The 16,689-nt window shown below is 48.3% G+C and overlaps 3 protein-coding genes across 6 annotated transcripts in view; 1 reads left to right on the top strand and 2 right to left on the bottom strand.

Moving 5' to 3' along the window:
- The window catches only part of IFT172 (intraflagellar transport 172), a 34,554-nt gene extending 30,375 nt beyond the window's left edge, over positions 1–4,179 (top strand). For all 3 annotated transcript variants that reach the window (XM_040496336.1, XM_040496337.1, XM_040496338.1), the window contains 9 exons: positions 77–193; positions 1,026–1,136; positions 1,541–1,660; positions 2,172–2,267; positions 2,489–2,548; positions 2,633–2,731; positions 3,055–3,208; positions 3,728–3,819; positions 4,027–4,179. In XM_040496336.1, coding sequence (XP_040352270.1) covers positions 77–193; positions 1,026–1,136; positions 1,541–1,660; positions 2,172–2,267; positions 2,489–2,548; positions 2,633–2,731; positions 3,055–3,208; positions 3,728–3,819; positions 4,027–4,116 — 939 coding nt within the window. In that variant the 3' untranslated portion in view covers positions 4,117–4,179. The remainder of the gene's footprint in view (positions 1–76; positions 194–1,025; positions 1,137–1,540; positions 1,661–2,171; positions 2,268–2,488; positions 2,549–2,632; positions 2,732–3,054; positions 3,209–3,727; positions 3,820–4,026) is intronic.
- An 82-nt stretch (positions 4,180–4,261) lies between these two features.
- KRTCAP3 (keratinocyte associated protein 3) lies at positions 4,262–5,862 on the bottom strand. The gene is made up of 7 exons (XM_040496352.1): positions 5,773–5,862; positions 5,452–5,636; positions 5,305–5,364; positions 4,928–5,134; positions 4,666–4,800; positions 4,468–4,580; positions 4,262–4,347 (listed from the first exon to the last, which is right to left on the bottom strand). The coding sequence occupies exons 1-6, from the start codon at positions 5,798–5,800 to the stop codon at positions 4,473–4,475; spliced, it is 723 nt and encodes a 240-aa protein (XP_040352286.1). The 5' UTR covers positions 5,801–5,862; the 3' UTR covers positions 4,262–4,347; positions 4,468–4,472.
- Positions 5,863–5,969: 107 nt separating this feature from the next.
- Positions 5,970–16,689, bottom strand: part of NRBP1 (nuclear receptor binding protein 1) — an 11,625-nt gene continuing 905 nt past the window's right edge. The window contains exons 2-19 of one of the 2 annotated variants that reach the window (XM_040496347.1): positions 13,155–13,384; positions 12,876–12,998; positions 12,584–12,685; positions 12,114–12,203; positions 11,933–11,973; positions 11,472–11,566; positions 10,971–10,994; positions 9,886–9,969; positions 9,638–9,696; positions 9,385–9,483; positions 8,034–8,166; positions 7,747–7,852; positions 7,549–7,599; positions 7,326–7,461; positions 7,070–7,123; positions 6,922–6,985; positions 6,602–6,657; positions 5,970–6,517 (exon numbers count right to left, since the gene is read on the bottom strand). In XM_040496347.1, the coding sequence (XP_040352281.1) occupies positions 6,413–6,517; positions 6,602–6,657; positions 6,922–6,985; positions 7,070–7,123; positions 7,326–7,461; positions 7,549–7,599; positions 7,747–7,852; positions 8,034–8,166; positions 9,385–9,483; positions 9,638–9,696; positions 9,886–9,969; positions 10,971–10,994; positions 11,472–11,566; positions 11,933–11,973; positions 12,114–12,203; positions 12,584–12,685; positions 12,876–12,998; positions 13,155–13,364 (1,632 nt within the window). In that variant the 5' untranslated portion in view covers positions 13,365–13,384 and the 3' untranslated portion in view covers positions 5,970–6,412. The remainder of the gene's footprint in view (positions 6,518–6,601; positions 6,658–6,921; positions 6,986–7,069; positions 7,124–7,325; positions 7,462–7,548; positions 7,600–7,746; positions 7,853–8,033; positions 8,167–9,384; positions 9,484–9,637; positions 9,697–9,885; positions 9,970–10,970; positions 10,995–11,471; positions 11,567–11,932; positions 11,974–12,113; positions 12,204–12,583; positions 12,686–12,875; positions 12,999–13,154; positions 13,385–16,689) is intronic. The other variant, XM_040496348.1, reaches the window with a different exon arrangement.

Genomic DNA, 16,689 nt, shown 5'->3' with positions numbered 1-16,689 from the left:
AAGTCACCACCCCACCCTCACTGCCTGCTCTTACTGATCCCAACTTCCCCATGCTTTTCCTCCATCCCCGGGACAGAACTACAAGATTCTGCACAAGTATGTGGCTTTGTATGCGACTCACCTGATCCGAGAGGGTGACTATGGCCAGGCACTGGCCCTGTATGTGCAGCACGGAGCCCCTGCTAACCCACAGGTACCCGCCTGCTTCTTGGGGTGAATGTTCTCCTCAAGGAAGTTGTTACCTTCTCCTCAGAACCACCCATTCCCTTAGGAATGGTCTTCTCAAAGGATTCTTTTAAGAGAGCGTCATGCCCTTGGGGCACCTGGGTGGCTCAGTCTGTTGAGGGGTTGAGCGCCCCGACTTTGGCTCAGGTCATGATCTCACAGCTCATGAGTTCGAGCCCCACATCGGGTTCTGTGCTGACAGCTCAGAGCCTGGAGCTCGCTTCGGATTCTGTGTCTCCTTCTCTCTCTGCCCCTAACCCACTTGCATGCTGTCTCTCTTTCAAAAATAAACATTAAAACAAACAAACAAACAAAAAAACTTGAAAACATCATGCTCAGAGACAGCCCCCCTTCTCCCGCCAGCATCTTCTGAAATGTACAGCCTCGCAGGATTTACCATCTGAGGAAGCATTCAACAGCATCCTCATACTATTAGCTAATGCAGGAACAGTCTTTCAGAGATGAATCCTGGACACACCTCTGGGGCCTCATTAACTTCCTAAAGAGACTAAACATTGCTCTCCTGTCTGAGCATCCCAGCTCTCTAGAATATCAGCCCATTAACACCGTGACTGCATTCACATTCACCTGTTTGCCCACACTCAAAGCACCAATTGGTAAGAAAGTCATTTTCTTCTTCTTTTCTCTGAAAATGATCGACACTTTCTTCATCACTGTCCCCTAGCTCCACCCCCGCTCCCCCACACACACTTAAAGCCTGGTTTCCTTTTTGGGCCCATGTGTACTTTCTCTTCTAGTTATCCCTTCTCACTCAGCTCTCCTTTCGCCATTACCTCTAGAATTTCAACATCTACAAAAGGATCTTCACAGACATGGTGAGCTCACCAGGGACCAACAGTGCTGAGGCCTATCACAACTGGGCTGATCTTCGGGATGTGCTCTTCAACTTGGTGAGGAAGTCGGGTCCACAACAGAGTGAAAAAACGACTCTGCCTGTCCCTGTCCTCACGTCTTTTATAACATATACCTTTAGGGGCGCCTGGGTGGCTCAGTCGGTTAAGCGACCGACTTCGGCTCAGATCATGTTCTTGCGGTCCGTGAGTTCAAGCCCTGCGTCGGGCTCTGTGCTGACAGCTCAGAGCCTGGAGCCTGCTTCAGATACTGTGTCTCCCTCTCTCTCTGCCCCTCCCCCGCCCACACTCTGGCTTTCTCTCTCAAAAATAAACGTTAAAAAAATTTATAAAAAATAAATAAATAACATATACCTTTACCTTCAAATGGCCTACACCTTTGTCCAGGTGGCTCTGGCACTCCTCTGATCCCTGACCCAGGCTGTGCTGTCTTCCTACTGTAGTGTGAAAACCTGGTGAAGTCTAGTGAGGCAAATTCTCCAGCCCATGAGGAGTTTGAGACGATGCTGTTGATTGCTCACTACTATGCCACTCGTTCGGCAGCCCAGAGTGTCAAACAGCTGGTGAGATGGGGGTAGCGCCCAGTCTTATGGACACATCTTTAGATGTATGAAGTTGAATGAATTCAAATTCTGGATTCTCAAGCTTGATCCACTTCTTTCCTACTTTCTCTTGTTTAAAGAAATCTTTAACCCTTGCTGAGATGGTTTTCTTCCTGACTCCTCCTTTGACCTTCTCAGGGCTCTCTACCCACACAGTTCCACCTTCATTATGCTTAAACATTCAAATCCCACAACTTCTGTGTTGATCTCTTACAATATACACATACCTTTGGCCTACTCATGATAGTATATTGTATATTTATTGTGTGTACTTGAATAATAGAAATAATCTAGGCCCAGTTCTCTTGTGCATATGAAAAAAAACTAAGACCCAGAACCACTTGAGATCCAGACCAACTTAATACGGATTGTTGGTTTTCTGGTTCTGGTTCTGCCTTAGTTATAAGATCACTGGCCTGGTAGCTCAGTCCCTTCCATACCAGGATCATAATGCTTTGACTTTACTCTGTAGGAAACTGTGGCTGCCCAGCTTTCTGTTTCACTCTTACGCCACACCCAGTTACTACCTGCAGACAAGGCCTTCTATGAAGCTGGCATTGCTACCAAGGTGAGCTGGGACAAGGGAGGGTGTGGCTGAGGAATTAAGGAAATCAAAAGGAAGGAAGGTAGACTATCCCGTGTGCTCTGGTAGAGCAAAGCTGAGGGTGGGGCTGATGTTATGGAGGATATCGCTTTCCTGTGACTTCCCGAATTCCTCCCCCTGCATCCTGGAAAAGCAGCATCCAAGCCCAGCTGCTGGCTCCCACCTGCAACTTTCCTCTGTTGCAGGCAGTTGGCTGGGAGAACATGGCATTCATCTTCCTCAACCGCTTTCTGGATCTGACCGATGTGAGCATAAAGTTGTGCCCAGAGGGTGGGAAGTTTTGCCTGTCACAAGTTGTGTCTATCTCATGGCTGCCCACTCTTCCACAGGCAATCGAAGAAGGGACTCTGGATGCCCTTGACCACTGTGACTTTCAGGATACAGACATTCCCTTTGAGGTGCCACTCCCAGCCAAGCAGCACGTACCGGTAAGGGCACAAGATTGGAGAATGGGAGGCCTCACTGGTATTAGGACGTTGTGAATGGAGGACACTTTATATTGGCCCTCCTAACCTTTATAATGGCCATGAGTTAGCAACATCTTTGGAAGGGCTTCTGCCCTCACTGTTCCTCCAACGAAAGTAGAAGCAGAGAAAAAAAACTAAGGTGGTGATCATGAACGCCATCCAAGGAGGATCATGTATGGGTAAAACATGATGCACAGGACAGCAGCTTAGTAAAACTTGCCGCCTTCCACTTGCCTGCTGTGGAACCTGGTGCTGAGGAGGCTGCTGCTCCCTGTCCTTCCCAGGAGGCTCAGAGAGAAGAGGTTCGAGACTGGGTACTCACAGTCTCAATGGACCAGCGGCTGGAGCAGGTTCTGCCTCGAGATGAGCGCGGTGCCTATGAGGCTTCCCTGGTGGCAGCGAGCACTGGAGTTCGGGCACTACCCTGCCTCATTACAGGTACAGAACCCTACAGCACCCAACGTTCTGTGGTGGGTGGAAAGGAGGGGCAAACAGCAGGTTCAAGAAAGTGTTTTCCCAGACTCTGTGCTGACAGCTCAGAGCCTGGAGCCTGCTTCGGATTCTTTGTCTCCCTCTCTCTGCCCCTCCCCTGCTCGTGCTCTGTCTCTTTCTGTCTTTCAAAAAATGAATAAATGTTAAAAAATAAAAAAAAACATCTTATTGTGATTCAGTAAAGGAGGCAGAACTTTTTTTTTTTCCTTTGAGAGAGAGTATGCACAGGGGAGAAGAGCAGAGGGAGAGGGAGAAAGAGAATCTTAAGCAGGCTCCATGGCCAGCATGGAGCCTGACATGGGGCTCGACCCCATGACCCTTAAATCATGACCTGGACCAAAATCAAGACTCAGATGCTCAACCAATTGAGCCATCCAGGTGCCATGAACATTCTACTTCCTGCTCCTAAATTGTTCTTTGTTTTCCCCCTCAAATGCCAGTTCATCTTTTTTTCTTCCCCCACAGGATACCCTATTCTGAGGAACAAAATTGAATTTAAGCGGCCAGGGAAGGCAGCTAACAAGGACAACTGGAATAAGTTCCTTATGGCGATCAAGGTTAGAGAGGGAGACTTGAAGGGTCGGGGCAGGGAGAATAGCACTGAAGGAAAATAAGAAACCACTAGAACGGTGGGTGGGAATGTCAACAAGGCAGGTGCAACCCTGAACTCTGCTCCCCATACTAAGATAGGGTTGATTTTCCTTATAGAAGGAATGCTTTTTCTTAGCACTGAGTTCCTCTCCTGTTCTTCTGTTTGTCCACAGACCTCCCACAGCCCAGTGTGCCAGGATGTGCTGAAATTCATTAGTCAGTGGTGTGGAGGGTTACCTAGCACCAGCTTTTCCTTTCAGTAACTGATAGAATTCAAGGAAGAGTTACTGGGTTCTCTCCCTCATTAAAGACTTGTAGATAACAGACCAAACCATTGTGTTCTTCGATCAAGGTCATCCCCAATATCAGCCCATTGCCCTTTAACCCCCAAAAGGAACCATAATCAAGTAGAAGAAAAGAGTTATTTTATTATAACTGTTTATGTCATCCTGGGGAGGTGGAAAACCTTGTGTACTGAACCTCTGGATCAGGACCTGTTCCGCAGAAGGGAGAACCTGGGTCAGAGGGCAAGCAGCCTGGCAGGGGACATGACCCAGTTCTAAGAGTGGTTCCCTGCCTCCACGCCTTCCCAGGCCACAGTCTCCATAGATTACCTGTCCTAAGCCCAGCTTTTCTGTGATGCCTGGATTTCTTGATTTTGATCCAGTAGCTGTTCATTTTCCTGTCTTTTACACTTAGGAAGTTCAAGCTCTGTCAGTTGCTCCAGCTATAGGGGAGGATGGAGTTAGTACTCCTGCCCTGAATTACAGGCAGTCTGTTTTGAATGAGCCCTTCCTGTTCTTCTTCCTTACCTGCTCCTGAAGCCCTTCCTTCCTGCAGGGCCCAACCCCACGTAAGGTGAGTGCAGCCACACAGCAGTAACCAGATAGAGCAGCCTCTCCTGCAGACATGACCAAAGAAGGGATCCAGAGAGCCAAGGCTGTATCCTAAAAGGTGAAGAGGGAGGGTGGGGAACTGAGAGGGAGCAGGGCAGGAGTGGCAAGTAGGGGTGGTTGAAAAGGCAGGACCAAGGCCCTGTAGACTGCAAAAAGGCTGAAAAAAACATGCACTCACATAGATTCTTGTAGGGTCAAACGGGCAGTCAGTGCGTCCAGACCCCTTGTCCATCGGTAGCAAAGGATCCAGCAGCCCTGGATGGCAGTCAGCAATAAGACGGCGGCCACCATTGGCCACAGTGAGTGACACAGCAAGGAGGATGCCCAGGGAGCAGGCAGCAGACAAGAGGAGGTTCACCAGAGCTAGTGCCAGGAGAGCCCAGTGCTGGCAGGGGCAGAAGATCAGGCTGAGCAGCTGTGAGTGGCGGACTCTCCCACTGCTAAGACACCTTGGTTTCTCTATTTGAGGCTCCTCCTCCCACCTGAAGGTGAAGCTGAGTCAGGTCCTCATTTCCCTGACTCAAGACCTCACGAAAGCTCCAAAAATCCCCTCACCAGTCTTGGGCGCAGAAGGTTCCTGGATGCCAAGAGAGCCACAAGTCCCACGGAAACACTCTGGAAGATACAATGCCTGAGGCCCGCGCCTCTCTCCGCCCCGCCCCCCTCCCTCACAGCCGCGGCCCCGCCCCCCGCCGCGCTCACCAGCAGCCCCGAGCCCACGGAGATGACATTGGCCGTGGTGTACTCCGGGGTGACGGCGCCGCGGGGATTGGCCACGTGTCGCAGGACGGTGCCGTGCAGCACGGCCCCCAGGAGCAGGTTCACGTGGCCCACCAGGATCAGCGCCAGGCCCACGCGCATAAGCCGCCGGGGGCCGCGGGCCGCGTCTGCAAAGCACGAGGGAGGGGCAGGCCTGAGCCGGGAAAGGAACCGGAGGGGCCCTCGTGGCCGCCCCGTGAACGGGGGGGCTGTAGGAAGGGTCGTCGGCGGACGCAGGGGAACGAGACCGGGGCCGGAAGTTACCGAATCTGCAGAGGCGGCAGCACCTCATCTCGGCCCTCGTCGCCCCGCCGCAGGGCAGCTCTACCTGGCCCCGGCCCCTCCCTCGCTCTCCCTACCAGTTCCGCCCGGCTGCCACCTGGAGGCCCAACCCCACGCCCCGGGCGGGGCTCCGAGCTCGCTCCCCCTAGCGGGGAAGGCGCACACACACACGACGCTTGTAGCAAAAAGTAGACTTTTATTACAGCAGCAACTGAGGCGAATCGAATGGCCCCCCAGGGCCACCACTGCAGCACCACCCTTCTCTCCCGCCCCGTCCGCCCCAGCGGGATTGTAGAATTCAGCTCCCCCAGTGCCCGTGGGCCTCCTTCCACACAGGCTGGGCGGGAGCCGGCAGATCAGCTACTAGCCCCCAACTAGAAGGCGGCTGCTGAGAAGGCCCAGGCCCACGTCTGTGCAAAACAAGTAAACAAAGTGCAGAGGGGAGGAAGAGGGGGGAAGGGGGAGGGTGATGCTCAGAACCAGGGAGCCCCAAAGCCCTCCTGAATAATAAAGGAGAGAAGGGGCTTCACAGGGTAATACTGACTGGGGGGAAGGGGCAGAAAGGCTGTTGCACATCTAGCGACGGCCACAGCTCTGATCAGGGGCCTGGCCCGAGTGAGCTCTAAGAGGAGACGGTGACAGCGGCTGAGTTGAGGGTGCTGTTCCTGGCAAAATTGAACTTGTTCAGGGTCTCCTCTAGCAGAGAAGTCAGTCGGCTCTGGTCAGCCTGGGAGAGAAGAGCTCGGTGAGACAGGGCGAGAGAGGAGAGAAGAATGGAGGCAGCCAGAGCAGCTGAAGGCAGAAACCTCACCTCGCTAATGAAACCCAGCTGCACCAGCTCAGCTGCCAACTCAGGGATGTTCTCATCTGACAGAGAAACGGGAGAGGGTGAGCACAGTGTGGGAGCAAGGGGCCCAGAGCCCTTCCAACAGCCCCAGTTGGGTTACCCCGGCTGGGAAAGAACACCACAAAGCAATGGTGTCAGATCCACCCTCTAGTATTAGGAGCTATTTAAGATATTCGTTCTGTGCGCCCATGTTTTACTGCCCTGTAACCTTCCCCACCCCCATGAAGGTTTCTCACGGATGAGGCTCACAGACTCTCATCGTCTGAGGGAAAGAAGACACTCACTTGGCATCAGGTCACAGCTCAGGTGCCGGTTGAGTTTGTCCTCCAGCTTCAGAAGAAGCGTCAGCTGAAAAACAGGACAGTCAAAAAATGAGGCTCCTCTTCACCTCCTGCCCACCCAGCCCTATGCAGCCCTGGCCCTGAGCCTTACATGGTGTTTGACTCCCTCCTCCACTGACTCGATGTTGCACTGCATCAGCACCACCTAGAGAGAGGGCACAGAGAGGGTCCCTATAGTAGACACCAGTCAATAAAAAGCCCCCAACAGCTGGAAGGCTTTCCAGTCCACAGGACAAGCCTGCTAAGACAGAAACACCCTCTTTTCTCTAAAGGACAAAGCCTTATTTGACATGTCCTCTCTCCTTTCTACCATGACCATGGAGACATCCACACCCACAAAGCCCCACCTTGCGGGTCTCCACCTCAGCTGGTTCAGGTGTTGGAGTCTTGACAGAGGGGGGCACAACAGGTGATGTCACCTCCTCCTGCTGTGGCTGCTGGGGCCTAGGTAGCCCAAAGGCTGTCAGAGGGTAGATCCCATTCCTGGAGGGAGATCAGACAGGTCACATGGGCTCTGTGAATGCCCCAGGACAGCCACCCCCGCTTCCTCAAGCAAGCCTTTCCTCTCACCTGACATCTTCAAGGAATTTATCCAATTCCAGAGCTGGTGACTGAGAGTACCTGCAAGAGAAAAGAGAGAAAGCAGGTGAAAGGAAGGAAATAAGCAAAATAGCAGATTCAACAATTACCAAAGAATGGACAGTTGACAACCCTCAGGGTTGTAGTGACCAATCTGTCCCTTTCAGACCCTCTCAGTTAGTTACTCACAAAGTCTGAACTGGTTCTCTTCCTGGTCCCGCAGGGATTTCAGCCAGTACAGCACTGGTATCCATGTTTTTGGTGATCTCCTCCAGAGCATTCTCTGGGATCATGTCTGGAGGGCATAAAGAAATGGGAAGTTATAGAAGGATAGTCAGATTAATGTCATAGAAAGGCACAGGGGTCCCAGGGGGATAAAGAATTCTTTTGGAAGTGGAAGAGAAAAGAGCATGCTCGTGATAGTTATTAAGGCTCCAGATGGGAAGAAAATTCCTAGCAGGGCCAAGGGGACTCACGCTGGTGTCCCACAATGCAGTGGGCAGCAAGGAGTTTGAGCGAGGGCACTTCAAACAGTGCTGGGTGGAACAGAAGTTCTCTGGCTGTTGGTCTGCGAGCAGGCTCAGAATGCAGGCACTTTTGAATGAACTCCTAGAAAAAGGAACAAGGAAGTAGAACAGACATCTGGCAACCAGTCCACTAGGTTCATCTTTATCTCACTCACTATACTTAGCACAGACTTTGTACATACTAGGTGGTTTGCACGGACTAAGGGGGCAAACTATTAAATGTATATGAAAGGGCTTTGAAAACTCTAAGGTATTAACATGAAAGCTATTGTTCACTGTTTTTTTGGTTTTAATTATTTTTCTGTTCCCCAACCACAAACTTCTTTTACTATTCAAACTTATGAATTCTTTTCCCTTATTTTCTACTTCTCTGCTTTATTAGCCCACACGCTCCTCAACTCTCACCAAAGTTACCTTCTCTGTTGTGATCAACAATATTCACCATCTTTTTATTTCCCAGCCCTACAATTTCCTTATCTCCTATATTTATTAAATTCATTAGTCATTTATTAAATTCCTTTATTTCCCAACCCTACAATTTCCTTTGTCTCCTATAATCATCTATTAAATTCACTGGTTTTCCCCAAGCCTCACCCCTCCTTCCCACCTCCTGTAGGTCCTATGACAATTAACCTGCTTTTCCTACTTAGAAACTTAAAAGCCAGCAAGGTCATATACCTAATCTGTTACTTGAATGCCCCAACCTAACGCTGAACTAGAAATTCAATCCACACTAGCCTCAGGACTTCACACTAGTCTTCCTGTCACACTATCTAATAATTTACAAACTATCCTTTGGACGTTCCTGTCCAACCTCTACTTACTATACTCCATCTACTGATTCATAACTTTATACCCTTTAAACCTTAGCTTGTTTTTTTAGGGCACTTTCCCTATCTAAAACTATATAAATATAAAACCCCAGATAATGGATTTAATTAAAACTGATCAATTTGTTTAAAAATATCAAGATGGTTGTCTGAAGAACATATACCAATTACCTGAGGTAACATTAAGTTAGTTTACTTCTAGGCAGACACACCTAAATTAACACATAACCTTTACCACACAACCTTTACCCCCAATGCTACCCATCTTAAACCCCTAACCTGTGTGTGTGTGTGTATACAAAAAACAAAGTAGGCACCACCTAGGGAAACATTCACTGCTTTTGCCTGTCCTTTCTGCTTTCTGTTCTCTTGTTCTTAGAAAAAAAAATATTACCAGTAAATAAAACGGAATAAAAACGTAAAGACATTTCAAAGTCTGTTAAGGAGGGAGTGATCCAGAAGATTCTTACCCTCTGTAATGGGTCTTCTAGAAGCTGGATGGCACTGCTGATAGCTTCTTGTGGCACATATGAGGACTCTCCATTGCCCTGAATCTCCAGCACTGCCATCTGCAGCGAGGGGGAACAGAGAAGACAAGTAGAAACTTCAGAACTTCAGCGCTCCAGAATCACTCCCTCAAGAACTTACTTGTCATCCCTCCATCTCCCCCTTCTGTCTTCTAATTTGATCCCTTTCCATCACCACTGCTTGTGGTTTCCTCACCTCCAGTGCACACATGCCAAAGGAGTAGATGTCTACTGCCGTTGTCACATTAGTGACTTCTAGGGAAAACAGAGAAGGTTCTGGTGAATCAAAGAATGGGGGTAGGGAGTGGCAGAAATACCTTTTAAAAACTTTTTATATGCCAGCAGAGAAGGACTGGAAGTTTGTTATATTACCTCTGTGCCTCAGGTTATAAGGTGGGAAACCTGGGGAACAGGGAGAGGGCAGAGAAAACTGAGATGCCTTACCTCCGTACTCTGGTGCAAAGAAGTGTAGATTCTTCTGCTCTTCCCGACAAGTCTTCACATGATTGTTGATAGTGTCAGGAGCCACTGGGAGTAGGGGAGATACCCACAATCTGACCACCATCAACAAAGCATAGTCTCACTCCAGAGAGAGGTCCCCAAAAGCCAAATTCTCTCCTGAAGTCTCTAACCCTCAAGGCGCAAAACTGTCCCTTTCCCATCATGAACCACAGACTAAACATGAATACCACCTACTTCGCCTTTCTCAGGTCTATCGCTTCTCATTTAAAGTCCTGAATTCTGAACCAACAAACACTCCAGACTAAACTAACGAGTATATAGGGGAAGCTGGCGAAAGAGCAATAAAGGCTAAAGTAACACTTTTGCTTGTGTCCTGTTCACCTTCCCCAAAGCTCAGGAATGGAATATCTAATCCCTGAACACATGAATATGTTTGGTCTAGTTCTTTCAGCCACCCTGAAAAATAGCATAAAGACCCAGACAGTTCTTCCTAATCTGAAACAATTACAGACCTTGAATACAGAAACTTAGATAAAGAAGAATAAGAAGGATTAACATACAACCAACTAGACAACCTCCTTCTTCCCCACCTTTGCTGACTGAAACTCAAAAACAGCTCATAGTTGAACCAATACCCTTGAATCAGTCTCACTTTTGATCTACCAAAATTTTAGACTCCTGCTCTACTCCCTTATTCTTCAACATTGCTGTCACAGGGCTGAACGAGGAACCAGGGCCGGGCCCAGTTTGGACTCACTCAGGTCATAAACAATGACTACAAATCACAGAGAGTCTGGGAGCACAGTATGATTCAGGGAACCAGCCTGATGATGAAGGGGAATAAGAATCCAGACATAAGTGGCCAGCCAGGCAGAATCCACAGGAAACAAGCAAGTTATGGAAGGGCAAGCAGGTGGAGGGCTGGTAGGGAGAAGCCAAGCAGGCATAAGTAGGCAGGGGAGAGAGGCAACAGGGCTTGCTCCCACGACTGCATGCACTGGGCAGCCGCAAAGGGGAGCAGAGGGAGCACAAACAGAGCCCCAAGTGGGGCAACAGGGAGCTCTCACCATTAGCAAAAATCCTATGAAAGACTGTTGGGAACAGAGCAGCCCGTAAGCGGGAGGGAGGAAAACAGAGAAAAGTTGTGAGCGATGGAGCAGCCAAGCCCCAGACAAATGGACACACAAACCGCACACAGACACGGCACACAGAAATGTTATACACTGCACACAGATACACGGCAAATGAAAGCACTCACAGCAGGCACAGCCTGGAACCTCCTTTGGTAGGGTCTGGCCCCAGGGGCTCAAGTCAGATCTTAGACCCATCTCTTGCCCTTTCCCAACCTATCAAGATCTCTAAATTAACCCACTTCCCTCCAAAAAGGTCTTAGACCCTGCCCCCTAATTGACTGGCCTCTCCCTGTGAATTACCCCTAGCAAAGTCCTAACTCTTACCACCAGCCCACGCCTCAGAATTTTGCCCTATTCTCCCCACTCCTTTCATCTTACCCCCATGGTTCCCAAATTCCCGAGGCTCCCCTGCCCAGAACCTCTCCCTCCCCTCACCAGAGCCAATCTTGATGAGTCCGTTGTGCTGGATGAAGATGGTGTCACAGGTCAGGTTCCCATGGATGATGGGGGGGTCACAGGAGTGCAGGTAGCTGTGGGGGCACTGGGCTGTTAGAGGGGCCACTGGGAAATTAAGGGCAGGGGGAACCCAAGGGTTAAGAGGAGCAAGGGCCTGGTCTCCTGCTGGTCACCACAAAGATAATCCCCACACTCTGAATCTCCATTATGCCTGATGAGTTAAATAGCCAGATAAGCACTGGGAGAAAGAGGTGGGAGATATTTCGTGGTTAGGGCATTAGGATAGACCCTTTAAAAGACCATAGGGGCCTAATCTTGAAAGTATATGACTCAAAAAAAGTGGGCAGAGGCAGAAAAGAACAGCAGAGTAGTGCCCTAAAATCTGTTTGGAGGAACTAAATCAGGAAATAGGGGAAAAACACTAACCAGATCCTACTTACCTAAGGGCAGAGAGGATTTGCGTGCACCAGCGTTTCCAAGCCTGGAACAGTTTGATCAAAAGGTCAGCAGTAATTCCCTCTCTTAACCCTCCAAGCAGTTCCCCTGATTAGCTTCATAATTAATATAATCTTTTTAAAACCCCCAAACCGGCCTAAAGCTTTGTCTGCTCTCCCTCCATACCTTTTCATTCATAGTCTTGTGGTTCTTTTTGGTCTTCTTCAGAAATTGCTTAAGACTCCCAGATGACATGTATTCTGTGATAAAAATGACCTGGAGAGGCAAAGCACTCAAATAAGGCCTTACAGTAGAAATGATCCCCTATGTGGTGACATAGACACCATTGGAAGCTGGGTGGTGGTGGCTATTGTTTTAAGTTTCCCTCCTATGGTTGTTGGTACCACTTCCTTAGATTTAACAAGACAAAGAAAACTATGAACAATTAGAACTATGGGAAGGAAACAAAAGTTCGCTCATTTCTGCCCCTTCTGTAACAAGACAAAAGATACAGTTTGTAGGCAATGTCCTACTCTCATCTCCTTAACAGCTAATTCCAGTTTTGTTTCAAAACTACCTTGTTTTCATCTCTAAATGTAAAAAGAACAATATGTGTAGCTAGACTCTCTGCAGTAAACTCAAGAAAAAGTTCTTACCCTGGCCTTGTTCTCTTTAATGTCAGCCCAATACTTGTGAAACTTAACAATGTTGAGATGTTCCAACTGAATCAGATTATCAAACACAGCGCGGACCTTTTCCTGAAAGCAGGGGAGACAGTCAGATGACAGGGTTCATAAATCACTGTAATCCTGAAAAGGCATTCCTATCCCTCCCCAGAAATGATCTAACCCCAACGTACTCTCCTCCTCAGCAGCTTCCCACCACCAATCCCTCTTTAACACGTGCATTGTCACATCCTACAGGCTACATCCTTTCAGCACTACCTACCTCCTGCAGCTTGTAGTTCTTGCGCTCAGAGAACTGGACCTCATTCCACACAACCTCTACACCCTCCTCTGTATCCATGGCCAGGTATGCACTGTCAATACCTGGTACATTCCGCTGATTCACCTGAGAATTCAAATGAAAAGGAATAATTAAAGTTTCCTTAAAAGTCCTCCATTTTAATACTCCACATATCTGTTAAAGTTTGGGCTGCCCTCTGAGACTTTCCCCTTCCACTTCTCAGAATTCACTCCCACAAGAATGACATTACCACCACCTTACCTCTTCTCGCCTCTTCTGCCAGCGTCCACATGGTGACTCTTCCAAGATCTCAGACTCATCTTCACTTTCTTCTTCTTCCTCTGGGGAAGCAGCTGAGGTTGTGGAGGTCACAGGAGGTGACACTGACGTCAGGCCAGGAGCTGATGATGAGGATTCTACCTTGGGGTCTGAGCCACTGCTGACTACTGTCTGGGACTCCCCTTCCGACATGCTGGAACGAACACTCAGGCCTGCATTGGTTGGGGCAAAGTTGGAGAAGGCAGAGTGGGTCAGGATACATCTATAAAGATTTAACCCTAATAACCTCATTTGGGGTTAAAAAGAAAATAAAACAGGTTTCTTTTAAATCCAAAATCAAATTAATCCTGTCTGAAAAATGAAACATTAACTACTCTCTTAATCTAGAGAAGAGAAAGTATCTTTTTTTTTTTTTAATATTTTGTTTTTTAAAACTTACTTATTTTGAGAGAGAGAGAGAACGTGCGTGTGCAAACACGAGCTGGGGAGTGGCAGAGAGAGAGGGAAAGAGAGTCTCAAGCAGGCTCCATACTGTCAGCTCGGATCCTGACATGAGGCTTGAATTCACAAACTGTGAGATCATGACCTGAGCCAAAATCAAGAGTTGGATGCTTAACCAATAAGAGCCACCCAGGTGCCCCTAGAGAAGGGAAGCTATCTTGAAGATGACCCACCCAAGAATGGCCAACCTAAGATTTAGGACAATGAAACCCCCCTCCTTGGTAAAGTCCAAATGAACAAATGAACGCCCCAAAATCAGGGACACCATTCCTTCTCAGCAATACTCACCCAATAGCCTTCCCTTTGAATCCTTACCTGCCCCTATTTCCACTGTGTTCAAGAACTAACCTACATGGGCCCTGTTCAGAACAGATGACTCCAGACCCCAAAATGTTCTACTGATTTAGCCCTAAATCAGTGCTGGACCTGTAGCACTCTCACCCAATTTATCTAGCCGAAACTCTCAGCTGATTTATATCACTAGAACTAATTCTGGCATTCACTATCCAGCCCTTCTATACACAGATCAAGTCTGCCAGTCCATGCTGAGGCTACCCTTGGGCCAGGTGACTGGCAGTGATTAGTGACTTCATCCCTGACGACTTCACCTTCCCTGTGATGTGAGCGTGCAAATGGGTATTGGTTAGCAACATTTTTTTTTCATTCGCTCATTCAACAAATGTTTATTAAGCACTTACCGTATGTCACATGTACTGAGCTAGGTACTTGAGATATAATAGTGAATAAAATAAATAAGATGCCCACATTCATGGAGCCACAAATTAAAAACAGATCTAGGGGGCACCTGAGTAGCTCAGTTGGTTAAGTGTCCAACTTCGGCTCAGGTCATGATCTCACAGCTCGTGGATTTGAGCCCCACGTTGGACTCTGTGCTGACAGCTCGGAGCCTGGAGCCTGCTTCGGATTCTGTGTCTCCCTCTCTCTCTCTGTTCCTCCCCCACTCATGCTCTCTCTCTCTCAAAAATAAATAAAGCTTTGGGGCGCCTGGGTGGCTCAGTCGGTTGAGCGTCCGACTTCGCTCAGGTCACGATCTCACGGTCCGTGAGTTTGAGCCCCGCATCAGGCTCTGTGCTGACAGCTCAGAGCCTGGAGCCTGCTTCAGATTCTGTGTCTCCCTCTCTCTCTCTGGCCCTCCCCCCGTTCATGCTCTGTCTCTCTCTGTCTCAAAAATAAATAAATGTTAAAAAAATAATAAAGTTAATTATAAAAAATAAATAAATAAATAAATAAATAAAGCTTTAAAAAAATTAAAAAAAAAAAAACAACAGATCTAGGACTTTAAGCTTCCAGCTTTCATTTCATTCACGTGGCTCAAAGGCTCTACCCTCTGAGGTACTAGATCTGACAGAGATTTTCCCTCAAGTACAAATAACTCAAGATAACAGCCGTTACAGGAAAAAGTACTATATAACATTTTTTTCAAGGCACATGACTATTTGGAAGAAAAAAATTCTCAAAAGTTAAACATCACTAACATGTCCAGTCACAGGACAGTCACTGAATGTTATGCCATGTGTCTAAAAACAAAGGGTGGGAAGGAGTTGAAACCCGTGTGTGCTGGGCTCAAGGGGGTGTTCCAGTAAGAAGTGACATCCTGGAAAGTAGATTTGCTCCTCTAAGTCAGTTCAGAATACAGAAGCCTCTGAAAAGCCCTTATTTTACAGCTCTTGGATACCCACTTCTGCCCATCTCTGCTCTCAACCTATACTATGTTTAACCTGAATCAGGAGATTCTTATTAGATGACATTCTAGTCGATACCAGAGGACAACAAAGCACAAGAGAAAATCTGGCAAGATATTCTTTCCTGTTATTTTTTTTTAATGTTTATTTATTTTGAGAGAGAGAGAGAGAAAGAAGAGCATAAGCAGGGGAAGGGGAGGGAGAAAGAGAATCCCAAGCAGGCTCCACACTGTCAGCGCGGAGTCCAACCTGGGGCTCAAACTCAGGAACCGTGAGATCATGTATGACCTGAGCCAAAATCAAGAGTCAGATGCTTAACCAACTGAACCACTCAGGTACTCCTTTCCCTGTTATTTTCTAGGTCCTGCCTATCAATAGATTTTATTCAACCAGCCAAGAAAGCTACTATCTGTATGTCTTAGTAATATACCAGAAAACAAGTTAGAGACTGTTTTCCTTTTTGTTTCCCTGAAAAGTAGCTAAGAAAATGGTAATAAAGTTCATATGGATTACTCTCTAGAGCAGCTACAATTATAGGATGCATCTTGAACCTGAACAGCTAAGTGTAATTTCCAGATAGATTACAATAGGAAATACCAGTGAAGTTCTAATACAGGAAGCCTATATAACCAATGGGCTCTAAGGAAATTTCTGGACCCAGGCACAGAGAGTAGAGCACCACAAGAGAAGCCAAACCTTTACCAGTCATAGGCATGTCCTTGGAATGTGCTTGTCTTCTCCCTTCCCAATCTTTCCCCAGCAGGCAAAATGAAGATAATGCCCAAAATCCCCCAGCACTTCCCCTACTGATGAAGAGATCTTTGCTGGGAGTTTTGCCTCAGGGTCGTTCAGAGGTTTAAGAGATCACAGAAGGAAAAGGCCATGTACGCCCCTAAAAGAGAACCTCCTCGCCACCTCCAGCCACCCGAGAAATATAGTGCGTTCACTTCAGAGCAAGTTGGGTAGATCGTCGCACAAAGTTTCTCTCCGAGACTTTCATTTATTGGGCTGCAGTCCCTCTGCATTTCAACTCCTCAGCAAAAGATCTCAGGCCACAGGCCTCTAGGCTGCCCGCACCCGGTTCAGACCAAAGGGCCTCTGGGACCTACAGGAGTGTCCCTTCAGACATCAAGCAAGCGCAGGGGATGGCTTCACGCTCCAACAGGTCGCCCAGCCCGCTGTCCGCAAGGGAGCGGGGGCAGTCCCGCAGGCCCCGGAGCCAGCGGCGGCCACCTCATCAAAGGCCAGCCCCGCGGCGCCGTCAGGGGCGCAGGCCACGCCCCCGCGCAGTCGGCGCGCCGGCCTCAGCCAGC

Source organism: Herpailurus yagouaroundi, unplaced genomic scaffold (assembly GCF_014898765.1).
Source record: "Herpailurus yagouaroundi ecotype Mexico unplaced genomic scaffold, PumYag 188, whole genome shotgun sequence".
Taxonomy (NCBI): Eukaryota; Metazoa; Chordata; class Mammalia; order Carnivora; family Felidae; genus Herpailurus; species Herpailurus yagouaroundi.
The sequence above is the reverse complement of the archived record's forward strand: the minus strand, read 5'-3'. Positions and strand labels throughout refer to the sequence as shown.

Bases quoted from the DNA above. Each gene is read 5' to 3' on its own strand.
- KRTCAP3 (XM_040496352.1), bottom strand. From the start codon at position 5,800: ATGAGGTGCTGCCGCCTCTGCAGATTCG. The intron at 5,637-5,772 runs GTAACTTCCGGC...CGTGCTTTGCAG, and splicing joins CTGCCGCCTCTGCAGATTCG to ACGCGGCCCGCGGCCCCCGG. The intron at 4,581-4,665 runs GTAAGGAAGAAG...CCTCCCCTATAG, and splicing joins AGGAAGGGCTTCAGGAGCAG to CTGGAGCAACTGACAGAGCT.